Source organism: Python bivittatus, unplaced genomic scaffold (genome assembly GCF_059951505.1).
Source record: "Python bivittatus isolate LINGU-HERP-01145 unplaced genomic scaffold, Pbiv_v1 ctg000480_np1212, whole genome shotgun sequence".
NCBI lineage: Eukaryota > Metazoa > Chordata > Lepidosauria > Squamata > Pythonidae > Python > Python bivittatus.
The window spans coordinates 54834086-54846748 of NW_028277075.1; the positions used below are offsets into that span (position 1 = coordinate 54834086).

The following is a 12663-nucleotide window of genomic DNA, read 5'->3' on the forward strand; positions in this document are numbered from 1 at the left end:
AATTTACTGGTACTCTTGACTCTCAGACAGGTCAGTGATAATTTGGCAATAATTCAGATATTGGCATTTTTCTGGGAGCAACTCCCTTAAATCTATTAATTAGAGATTTGACTCTGAATCTATTGGACTCCATTGGAGGAGGAGGAGGAAGAGGAATAGGAGAAGCAGGACTTCTTGCAGTCTCCTGATCTTCCACAATCTGATTTAGCTTTCTGAAACAAAATGAATTCTTGAGCCAAACTATCAGATCAGTGAAAAAAATTGAAGACACAACTGTATGCAAACAGGGCATCAGCATGTCTGAGTGCCTTTTAAAAAAAAAGTCTCGCAACCTGGAAAAATGGAGAAAAATTCTGAAAGCATTTATGTTGCATGTGATTTTTATAAATTATAATTAGATTTGAGGTAATAGTAGTCTTTCACGTACTGCCAATTATGAAAACCATAATCTGTGAAGGATATTTTTTTCCCATTCCACTATGTCTCAAGTTCTGATTTAATGTTTTACTGTTACACTGTTGTACATCATTATCCTGCTGAAATGATAGTACTAGACAGAATATCTTTTTAATTCTTGTAGCATTTCCTTGAAATATTTGCAGCTAGCAATCTGCATTTTTTAAAGATTGCTAGGTTGCTTTCACAAGTAAGGCACACAAGTGAAAACTATGGCAAACTAATGTAATGTTGTAAGCATAATTTCCGTGTTAAGGATTACATCCTTTTAAATTATTAACCTAATGAGGACAGCTCAAAAATAATGTAGAAGCATCCGAAGTAGCTCAGACAAGGTAGTTACATTTATGTCAATGTTATGAAATTCATGGACATTTACATAATTTGTGAATGATGTCATTATACACAAATAACATCTTTTATAACAATCACATCATTTGCAGTAATATAAATGGCACAATTTACAGCATTTATATAAATGACATAATTTGAAGTTTTATGAATATTTAGGAGTAATGGAAATCTTCCTCCCAAGTGGTTCAATAAATTGAAGATTCACTGAATGTTGGAACATTACAGCTACTCTCACATTAACATTTTTGTTTGTACTTAGTTTAATTTTTAATCCTATGATAATCTAGGTAGAAATGCTTGCCTGAACAACAGACCTAAGATATCTACTACACCCCTCTTACAAATGTGTTGTGCCTTGAACTCTTTATGTTTGGCATATATTTATTCATTTTGTCTTCCTAATTTGTTATATGTTATAAAACATCATATTGCTTAATAAAAAAAATGTGGGATACTTCTGCACATTGTAGCACAGGGCAGTGTATTGCAGATGGTGTAGTTTAAGATTTGGACAGAGTTGCAGTGAATGAAGTCCTGCTGTGAAATATAAGGCATCTTGGCATCCCAACCATTTCCTTGTGAAAAGATTACAGCCTGAATGTGCCTGAACTTTATTGCTCTGGGCCTCATGACAGTTTTCAGAAACATCCATGGCATTCTCACTAAAGAAATTCAGATGTGCTGAAATTCATTCTTGTACTTTATGATTGGCTTAATAAGGGAATAAAAAATAAAAACTAAGGTTTTTTACACCCGTACATTGAAATATATAGTAACAATATTGCTGTGAAGTATAGGAAAAGACTGCTGTTAAAGAGTACAAATTTTATTCAGTTCCTGTGGAAATGAATGTGCATTGTCACTGATTTCTGTTGCTGCTAATACTTCAAAGCTGCCTAGGACAGATGTTTTCAATTGTTAAAATTCATAATGCTTGTGAAGTAAATCAAGGTAAAAAATGCTTTTCATGAAAGGAATTGATTCCAAGACTGATTAATGAAAAATAAAATCAAACCGAAGATTTATTTTCTCCATGCCCATTCTGAATTCACTCAAAGTCATGAATGTCTAGTTCTTGAAAAATCAATTTTAGCTGGAAAATAGTTGTAGGTTAATCATTTAAAATATAGCTTTACACACCATTACGTTATATTTCAGACTGACTAAAAGTTATAAAATCCAATAAAGATGTATGAAGTAATCCACTGGGTTAGCCAGTTTTGTAACTGAGGTGTTTGAAGAAACTATGAACCTGTATACGGGTTAATTAATAGGTTAATCTGTTCCTAGGTTTTTTAAGGACTGGCTTAGATAAATCTGATTGTATGGAAGAAACCACTGAGTTTGTGTATGAGCACAACACATGATTTCATGTGTACTAAAATCCTCTTATTCAAGCATTCTTGGAATAGAACCTTTGCATAACTCAAGGACTGCCAGAATGTGATGTGATGACAAAGCAGAAGTTGCCGAGTTGATCATTCATTCTCATACTGTCCCATGATATGTCTGATTTTTATATCCCATTGGATTTTGGTTTTTAAAGATTGGAAAAGTAATTGCATACTAGGCAAATTAATGGAAAAGAAATTGATGATGTTTTCAAGGCAGAAAGAAATGTGAACTAGGTCACTAAATGTGAATAGAAGCAGTCCTGTGACATAAGACTGTGCTGAAAATATATTTAAAATATATAAAGAATAGATATTTTTAATTTTTACTCTGTAGCTGAAACTCTAGTGGCTAAGCAAGGCAAAGTTTCAGGAATAATATATCCTGAAATCAACTGTATAATAATTTTTAAAAAAAAATTAATTAGAGATCTGTTCATATTCTGTTCACAGTTGATTTCAGGATATATTATTCCTGAAACTTTGCCTTGCTTAGCCACTAGAGTTTCAGCTACAGAGTAAAAATTAAAAATATCTATTCTTTATATATTTTAAATATATTTTCAGCACAGTCTTATGTCACAGGACTGCTTCTATTCACATTTAATTAATAAAATTAATTAGACTAATGGGGTTTAGTCGGCTTTAACTTGGACCATGCCATCACAATGTAGTAAATATGTATTACTTTTTATTTTTTATTTATATTGATTTATATATCTCAAATATATAAGATGGTCACCACCCATCTCATGAGGAAGTGACTCTGGGCGGTTTACAATAAAAACAACAAATAAATATAATTAAAATACAATAAAAATAGTATAAAAATACAGTAAAAATACAATAAAAACCAAATACATACATAAATAATAATACTTTCCAAGGTGCTGCTGGTATGAAAGATATTAACATACAGGAGCATCTTCAAGGTACTAGCCACCCCCAGGGTTAGTTGCCCCTTTTTTTGCCCCATGCAAGTTGGCAGAGCCAGGTCTTAACTGCTTTCCGGAAGGTCAAGAGAGTAGGGGCCTGCCTCACCTCTGGGGGGAGGGTATTCTATAGGGTGGGGGCCATGGCAGAGAAGGGTCTCCTTCTGGGCCCCGCCAGTCAACATTCTTTCACTGACAGGGTCCACAGCATACCCCCTCTGCTTGATCGGGTGGGATAGGTCGATATAATGGGGGTGAGACCGTCTCTCAGGTAACCCGGTCCCATGCCATGTAGGGCTTTAAAGGTGATAACTAACACCTTGAATTTGACCTGGGAACAAACTTTGCTCCTGCAGCAAAGGTGTAACATGTGCCATCTTTGGGGCACCAAAAATTGCCTGCGTGGCTGCATTTTGAACCACCTGTAGCTTCCGGATACTCTTCAAGGGTAGCCGCATGTAGAGCGCTTTGCAGTAATCTATACGGGAGATGACCAGGGCATGAGTGACTGACAGGAGGACCTCCCGATCCAGGAAAAGTTGTAACTGGCACACGACATGTAGTTGAGCAAAGGCTGTCCTGGCCACGATTGCCACCTGCTCTTTGAGCAGGAGTCATGAGTCCAGGATGACCCCCAGATTATGCACCAGCTCTGTCTGGGGTAATGCAACCCCATCAAGAACCAAAGATAGTAAACTTCTGGATACAGAGGAGCCCCCAACCCACAGCCATCCCATCTTACCAGGATTCAGCTGAAGCCTGTTGTTCCCCATCCAGGCCCTCACAGCCTCCAGGCACTGCAAAAGGATAGTCACAGCATCACTCAAATCACCTGGGATGGAGATGTATAATTGGGCATCATCTGCATATTGATGCTACCTCATCCCATGGTGGTAGATGATCTCACTCAGTGGTTTCATGTAGATGTTAAAAAGGAGCGAAGAAAATACCAAACCCTGCAGCACCCCACAAAGGAGGGGCTGTGGGCTGGACCTCTCACTCCCTATCAACACCGATTGGGACTGGCCCTGGAGGAAGGACTGTGCCACCCACCACCAACTCCCTGAGCTGACTGGCCACCCACCACCAACTCCCCAAGCCAACCCAAAAGGATACCATGGTCGATGGTATCAAAAACCACTGAGAGGTCAAGAAGAGCAATGGTGGATGCACTACCCCCATCCCACTCCCTCCAGAGATGGTGGGAGACTGGACAAATTTTGTCCAGTACAATGGGATCCAGCGATGATTTCTTGAGGGGGCACACCAGCGCCTATTTAAAGGCTGCTGGAAACCCTCCCTCCCTCCCTCAAGGATGAATTCACCATTGCTTGGACCCACCCACACATCTCCTCCTGAGCTGCCTTAACCAGCCAGGAGGGGCATGGAACTAATTGACAGGTGATGGCATTTACAGCCTGGAGGACCCTGTCCATTTGCTCAGGTCCAACAGGATCCCAGATAACAGGGTAAGTACGTATCCCAGGCATCTCCACAGGCCATGCCACACGCTTGATATCCAACTGGGAACGTATCCAAGCGATTTTATCCTCCAGATGCCCAGAGAACTCCTCTGCGTGGCCCTGTAGGTGGATCACTGGGTCCACTTTTCCCAAAAGAGATCAGATGTTTTTAAATAGGGCCGCCAGGCGGCATTCTGTGGATGCAATAAGAGCAGAGGAGTGTATTTCTCTATGTCTCTGAGTATTTCCACATTTACACCAAAATGCTCAAAACAATTATTATTGTTATAAATAATTATAACAAAAATTCAGCCTAATTGCTAAAAGCTTTAGCCTTATGGAATTTTGGGAACATTTTAATATTTTGACATGGTTGTTTATGGTCCCCACCTTTTTGAGTGAGCACATTTAACAATAGGTTATGGACACATTCACAAATATTTGCCTTCACAAGTATGTCCAATCACAGTATAACCACACATGTGGCCTTTGTTTTTTATGTGGATTCCATTCCACCATAAACCCATAGATAACTACATTGAAAAATAACAAGATCTTGAATCCATGGAAGTTGGGAAATTAGATGGTCTTCTTCATCCTCCCAGGAGCACTTCCTACTATAGCAATCATCTGTGCAAAATACCTATATTTGCTCCTCCATTTGGACAGTCATAGCAGATCTCACTGGGCCAACCTGGTTGCTAGCCCCCATGTGGCTTCCTTATGGCAGCTGGCCTTCTTCCTCTTTGCAGTAACTGGTGATGGAAGGAGTTGTCCTGCTCTCACCCTATGGGTCAAACTGGCTTTTCTCTCTATGTGGCTCTTTCACATTTCCAGTGGAAGGGTCTTTTGATCAAACCATTGGACACTAGTGCTGCTTGCAAACCACTCTTTACGTTCAGAGTAAGCTACACGTATCCTATGAGCAGCATTACCACCTAGCAGAGTGATTGAGAGTTTGCCACAAATAGTTTTGTGTCCAGTGGGGCCTTTCAATCACACTACTGGTTGCTAGTGCTGCCTGCAGGCTGCTCATAGCTTGCTCTGATTGCTGCAAAGCAGACTGGGAATCATTGGTAACTGGCTACATGATCAAGAGGCCTCTCCACTTAGACTGTGAAAGAACCACGTGGAATAGAGATGCCAGCATGAGCCCCGTTACATGAGCAAGGTGACTCCCTCCATCACCAGCCAAGTGAATCAGTCCCAAGAAAAAGGCCAGCTGCTGCAAAGAATCCTCAAGAAGCCTGGCAACTGGACTGACCCAGCAAGATCTGCTGTGCCCAAGTGTAGGGAAGGTGTAAGAGGTGGTGGGAGAGGAGAAATGGTTGCTCAGCCCTGGGAAACAGAAAACATGAGAAAGAGAATCAGAACAGACTCACTTGACCTTGTTGTCTTTAAAAGGAGGCAGTGAAGATTTTAGGTAGGCTTTCAAAATTCTGTTAACATACTCTACAACAATAAAGTATCATTCCTGGAATCCAGCCGGTATCTGTTTCTTGACCTGACCTACCTCAAAGGCCTGATACTGAGCAAGGAGAAAGAGGAGCAAATACACGTATATTACACAGAGAATCCCCCCAACCCTTGAAAAATGTACTTTTCACATGCAGAAAGCCTGTCTATCATTTTGCTCATGCAGGAAGTAACAAGATCAAGGCTAAAACCATAGATGCCCCAAACCTTTATGTGTATATCGTGGTCTTCTCTTTGATTACCAGTTGCAGATACACAGAGTGTAGATAACAGGGGCAACCTGTGTACCATGACATAAAACACTGGCTTCCGTGTCCCCAGATCTTATTTCTTAAGAATGCCCCTGCAATTTATATCAGCCCAGAAGTATTTATAGGAAATACAGATTATGCTTTGTAACTAGCACTTAGCCTAGCACCATGGTAGCTTCCCTTCGTTGTTTATTTAAAAGGGATGATGACGACGATGATGATGATGGGCATACTGTCGTCTATGGATGCACACTGAGGACCACAATTATGGATTAAAGGAATAATTTTATAGGTGGACAGTTGTTTAAAATGCTATTTTTCATGTTAACATAATAAATAGAAGCTATGGTTAAAACATTACTATTGTTTACTTTAGAGTCACAATTTAATATAAAGGAATATTGAGGCCTTTAACTTTTTAATGCTTTAAACATACACAGGTAATCCTCGTTCAGCGACCATTCGAAGTTACAGTGGCGCTGAAGGAGGGGACTTATGACTGTTCCTCATAGTTGCAGCCATCACAGTGTCCCTGTGGTCACATGTTCACGATTCAGGTGCTTGGCAACCAGCTCACAATTACCATGGTTGCAGCATCCCACAGTCATGTGATCACCATTTGCTACCTTCACAGCCAGCTTCCGATAAGCAGTCAATGGGGAAGCTGACAGGAGGTTGCAAATGGCGATCACGTGACCGTGAGATGCTATGACCACATGGGATTCACCTAACAATGGCAACTGAGACTGCCGTAACTGCCATCATAAGTTGACGCGGTTGCGTGACATTGTGCTTTATAACTGCATCACTCAGCAATGGAGTTGCTGGTCCCAATTACCATTGTTAAGTGGACTACCTGTATAACCATTTAATGAGACTGATTTCTCAAGCAACAAATGTTTGGAGCTAGGGAGCACCAGGAAGAGATCAGAAGTCAGAATAGTATATATCATACAACCTCCTCTGAGCTGTGTCCTCCCTTAAACTATTCTGCTGTCCTCTGGAGTGTTAGAGGGTGCTCTTCCATTGACATTGTTAAAGTTTGAGTTCAAGTCAAAGCAATTTACATAACTGGAGTAAGATTCATCTTTGTCCTTCTGCTAAGGTAGCAAAATATCTTGATTGCTTCTCTTAGAAAGTAGAAGGTATCTCTTTTTTCTCTGTATATCTTAATTTGTCAAAAGCTCAGACCAAGGCAACAAGTCAGTCCATTCGTTTTCATCATTATTTTCTTGTTGCTTTTCAACAGTATGTTGTCCTAATTGTTGACAGCAACCATATTTTTGATGGATAATTATTGTAATAGCAAGTCAAAACACAATAATTCTTGCTGAGATCTGAAAGCAGGTTTGCGAAAGCAACTTGTGCAATCTTCACCCTCCGTAGAGTCAAACTGGACATGTTTTTGAAATGGCTGTTTGCAAGCAGATGCTGCAAAAAGCAGTCTTGGGGCCTTCTATCAAGACTGACATGAGTCCTATCCTCAGTTTCCTCTGAAAATCATTGCCAGTTCCTCTTGATTTTGTTTTATTATTTAAATATGCAAGTGGCTAAGGGCCACTGGGCTTTTTTTCCCCTTGCCTGCTACTTGCCCAGTTGTGTATGCATGTTGAATGGACATGCACAGATATGCATGTTTAGGAGAATAAAGCCACTCATGCTAGCTGCTATATAGCATATAACTGAATTGTTCCACCAGATGGAATCAGCCACCCTTTTTCTTTGGAAAATGGATTTTTCAGATAGCGACCATGTTAGCCTTCTACTAGCCAATACTAAAACCAGAAGCCTCAGAGGCAGAGATTCAAGGATCAGCTTAAATGGGTATGCTTATTCCGAGAACTAGAAAAGCCTTTAAGAAAGAACCCAGCAACTGCCAAATGAAAAAAAATGCAAGCCAAAGTAACAGGAGTACCAAGGTTCAGTTGCTGTACTTCTTTCTCCAGCCTCTAGATAACAGGCTGAAGTCTTCTTGGTTTTGGGCAGGAACAACAGTAGACTCCCGTGTACTGTCGTCGCAATGGATTAGTCTGCTTTCAGGCTGTTAGCTTCTGACCTTGGCTGATATAGCCCTCACAGACTCTAATCATTTATGTTTGCAGGATTTTACCACTAAGCATTGTAACAGGCATTTTATTTTATCATTTCTCTTTTTCCTTGAACAGGCCAAAAAGTTTGGTTTTAATATATTTAAGTATCTTTAATACATTTTAATATACCTTAGATCTTCAATATATATCTTAGATATCACAGTATAGGTTCAAGAACTGCTTATAGCCTGAACATGCCAACTTAGAATCACATACTGTATGTGAGATGGGCAGTTATATAAATTGGTTGATTGAGTGATTGAGTGATTGAATGGTTAATATTCAAAAATGCATTGCTTAAATATCTACATTTTTCCTAGAAGGGGAAGAATAGAACACTAGACAATATTTTTATCTTGGTGTTATTGAACACATGTCACAGGGCTTCATATTTTCTAAGTCCCATTCTTTTCCCTGTATGAAAAATAAACAGGTTGTAATTCTTCTTCTCAAGCAAGGTATTTCTGTCTCAAGTAGAAAAGGTATATCAGTTCTCCCCAGAGCCAAACTGCAGGTATCCCAGTATAACTATGTGCTGGGTATCACAGGCTGGATCAGGTAATATGGATAACTGGGGAAAGTATTCATTGAAAGATTATACATCTACACTAAATTGAGTTCAAGGGATTGGACACTGATACCAATTGTGCTTGGATATATAACTAATTTATTCCTGCAGTTTTTCTCCAGAAAGGGTCTATATATAAATCTCTTTAATTGGGAAATGTTTTTTTAAATTTCTCTTTTGTTCTATATCAAGATTTATTTAAAACGATATCAAGGGCTTCATTTATTTCTATCATGATCAAGTGTGATTTGGGTTACAATCTCTAAGGATGAGCCTCCTAATTAAAGTTTGAAACATTTCAATTAATAATTACAACTTGCTGACATTCTCTTTTTTGTTTTTTTATGAACTTGAAGGATTGTTCATCTTCAGAGGAATACAACATTGCTGCAGCATTACTGCCATTAACGACTGCTTTTTATAGGGTAAGTTGTGTTTTTCTAGGAATTAGAATATATATTTTTATAACTGCACTGAGATTATGTAAAGGATGAAGATTATGAGAGTGTCTCATCCAGAGCTTGTTCAGCTTATTTTTCTGACCCTTTCTCTTCCAGCCCAACCTCTCATTCTACTTCTGATACTGTTGTGTTTTCTGCCTTTCCAGTATTGTGTGACCCTAAAGGGCATTAAGGGCCAAAGAGTAGCTGGAATGATGAGGTTTAAATTTCACATTGAATTTGACATGGCAGCATTAGACATCCATTAGAGTCATTCTACCCATTTGTTTCCTTGTGTTCTATGTAGATTGAGAACTGTGGGGAAGGATTATTGTGATTATACTGCTCTCCTTCAGTGTCTCCCTACTGTGTATGACAAAGTGTTATAGAGAAGGAAGAATCTTCCCTTCTGTATTCCATTTATACTCTACTTATAATTAGTTTTGACATTTCTAATCTATTTCTTTCAAATGCCAGTTAAGTCTCATAAATCTAAACGGCAATAGAAATTAAAGAAGTGCTGTAAATTCATAGTTTCAAAATAATAAAATTAGGACAAAATTGTACATCAGGAGTCTCTAATCTTTTTGGTCCAGGATATAACTGTAGACCATATTATGGGCACCCTTATAAAATTATTATGCCATTGGCATAGCCAGTCACAAAAAATGAATTATCAAAACACAAATTGATGATGATACTCCCCATCTCTTCCTCTAGCCCCCTTCCCCAGATTATTCCCCCCAACTTTGTCTCTGTTCTAAGTAGGTGGTTACACTTCCAAATAAAGCCCTGGGCTGAATGCAACTATTTTATTTCCAAAGATCATGATGGATGGATCTTGGAAATATAGAGTTTGGTAGAGGATGATTAAGAACCAGTTTGGTATAGTGGTTAAGGTACCAGGCCAGAAACTGGAGACCATGAGTTCTAGTCCTACTTTGGGCACAAAAACAACTGGGTGACCTAGAGCCAGTCATTCTCTCTCAGCCATAGAAAGAAGGCAGTGGCAAACCACTTCTGAAATCTTGCTAAGAAAGCTGCAGAGACTTGTCCAGGCAATCTCCAGGAGTCAACGCAAGTCAAAAGAGGATAATTACATGCATCAAAGTATAGTTTGGCTTCTAGTTTCCCATTTAATTTGTTTTTAAATTTAAAACAGTAACATTTTTAAAAAATGGTGTCTAGAGACAAATATTGGGATTTTTAATGTTCCTTTCACAATGACTTGACTTAGGTAAATTGTTATCTAAGGTATTTAACAATCTGTGTTTAAGCAGTCCTGATGTTTGTCACTAAATGTGAATATTTTAACTGGCTATCCATATAGCTTTAGATAAAGTTCTAGCCAAAGACTAATAGAACTTTAACTTATGGCAATGTGAACATTTAGTTGAAATACCTAAAGAGAATGTATATTTTTAATATATTGTGGTTCTTGTTGATGTTCAGTAAGAATCCAATTTTTATTGAATATCTTATGACTAGACTCTGACAAAACTTGACAGGACAGGATATGACTGTAGAGGTTCATGGGCTCATAGATGTCAGCATTAAATTCATGAGCAAGTCAGTATATTGGGTTCATACTTGTGGCCTGGAAAAAATGTAGAGTTGTTCAGCAGCAATCATCACAAAAGTCTTACAATACATTAGCGACAAACATCTTCCCATTAACTAAATTTTCAGTTACTGGTCTAAGTAATCAGAGGAATGTGATTCATTTAAGTCAGGGGAAGCATTCTTCATTGTACATGTAAAAATGTCCTGTCCAAATAAACAACTTTAATCTTTGGTGCAGAAAACAATGTTTCTGTTTACCATTAGTAATACAACTGGAATTTGTTTAAAGTATCAATAATAAGTACTTGTACTTGAGTTTTATGTTCCCTGTCTTTTTGGTTGAAGATGTATTAATTCTTGACTGATAGTACTATTCTATAGCTGTGCAGTTTTAAATCACTTCTAACGTTTTCAAGCAGTTTGGGGGAAATCCTTGTACTCTTCTTAGAATATAGGAAGCTAACTACAAATGTTTCATATGCAGATTTGTTTGAGTATTTTCCTGTGGTGAGTGAGAACATACTTAGCTTTGCAAATTATAAATCAGCATGGGAAGAAGAAGTGTAGTTTAGCATGTTCCTCATCTGCTTATTGTACTGAGTGCATTAAACATACTCTGATTTTTCAACATTTAAAAAAAAATTATGATCACTGCTGTATCTAATGGATTAGTTCAATAACTAGACATTGATTCTAATAATCATGACCAAGGTTGCAGTTTGACACACACTACAGAGCAAATCTTATGAAACACATAGAACTTATACATAAATTCACATTGGATTGCCCTTTAAATCCCACTTTAATGTAACACGTTTATGGTCCCATTAGTTTTGCTGGAATATGCAATTTGATTGGTTATGTATTCTCATACAGATAGTATTCTCATAGAAATAGAAAATGAAATATTATGCACCATTTCTAACCAATTTGCAGTTTTTACATGTTCAGAAGGGTTTAATCAACATGAGAGCAGACTTACTGCTGTTATCTTCCTTAAACTAAATCTGTGGCTGTGTTTGAACAGAGCATTTTAACAGAATTTTTTAACAGAGATGAAGCACACAAAGACAAAGCAGCCCTGCCTGTTCTTGAATGAAGCTGATGGTTTTAAATCCATACACCGTTTATGTCCAGGGAATGTCTAAGAAGTCATCTGTACTCATCAGATGGATGACTTTTTTTGGTTACATTTTCTTAAGGAAACTTGGAAGCCACAACTTCCTGAGGCTAAAACTGCAGAGGACTGAATTTGCAGGTTGCTGTGGTTGAAGGATTCTTAGCAAGCTATAAAACTGTGTGCTTTCTTCTACCAGTCCCTCCTTTCTTGTATGAACTGACCAATACTTTTCTCACCAGCCTTAATCATCATTTAAAATATTCTACTGACATTATATTAACCAGGATTTCAAAATATTTTTTCAAATTGGTTTAAAATCTTGATAGACAAAGGACTGTCAACACTTATAATCTTAGTTAACATTTGCCTTCTATGGACAATAACTATGGCCAAGGCCGGTGGGTGAGACCTGGAGGGAGTGGTGGTGGGATGCACATAAGATCCATAATTAAGAGATTAAGGCCCTAATGTTTACATCAGTCCACACAATTTTATCACCTCTTAAAGAAAAGGATTGTTTTTCCATATTGGACCCAAATACTATGGTTGAACATCTCTA

General features: G+C 38.2%; 1 protein-coding gene across 4 annotated transcripts in view; it reads left to right on the forward strand.

The window, feature by feature from the left end:
- Positions 1–12663, forward strand: part of SBF2 (SET binding factor 2) — a 270236-nt gene that overhangs the window by 195541 nt on the left and 62032 nt on the right. For all 4 annotated transcript variants that reach the window (XM_088145943.1, XM_088145944.1, XM_088145945.1 and 1 more), the window contains one exon: positions 9338–9406. In XM_088145943.1, coding sequence (XP_088002069.1) covers positions 9338–9406 — 69 coding nt within the window. The remainder of the gene's footprint in view (positions 1–9337; positions 9407–12663) is intronic.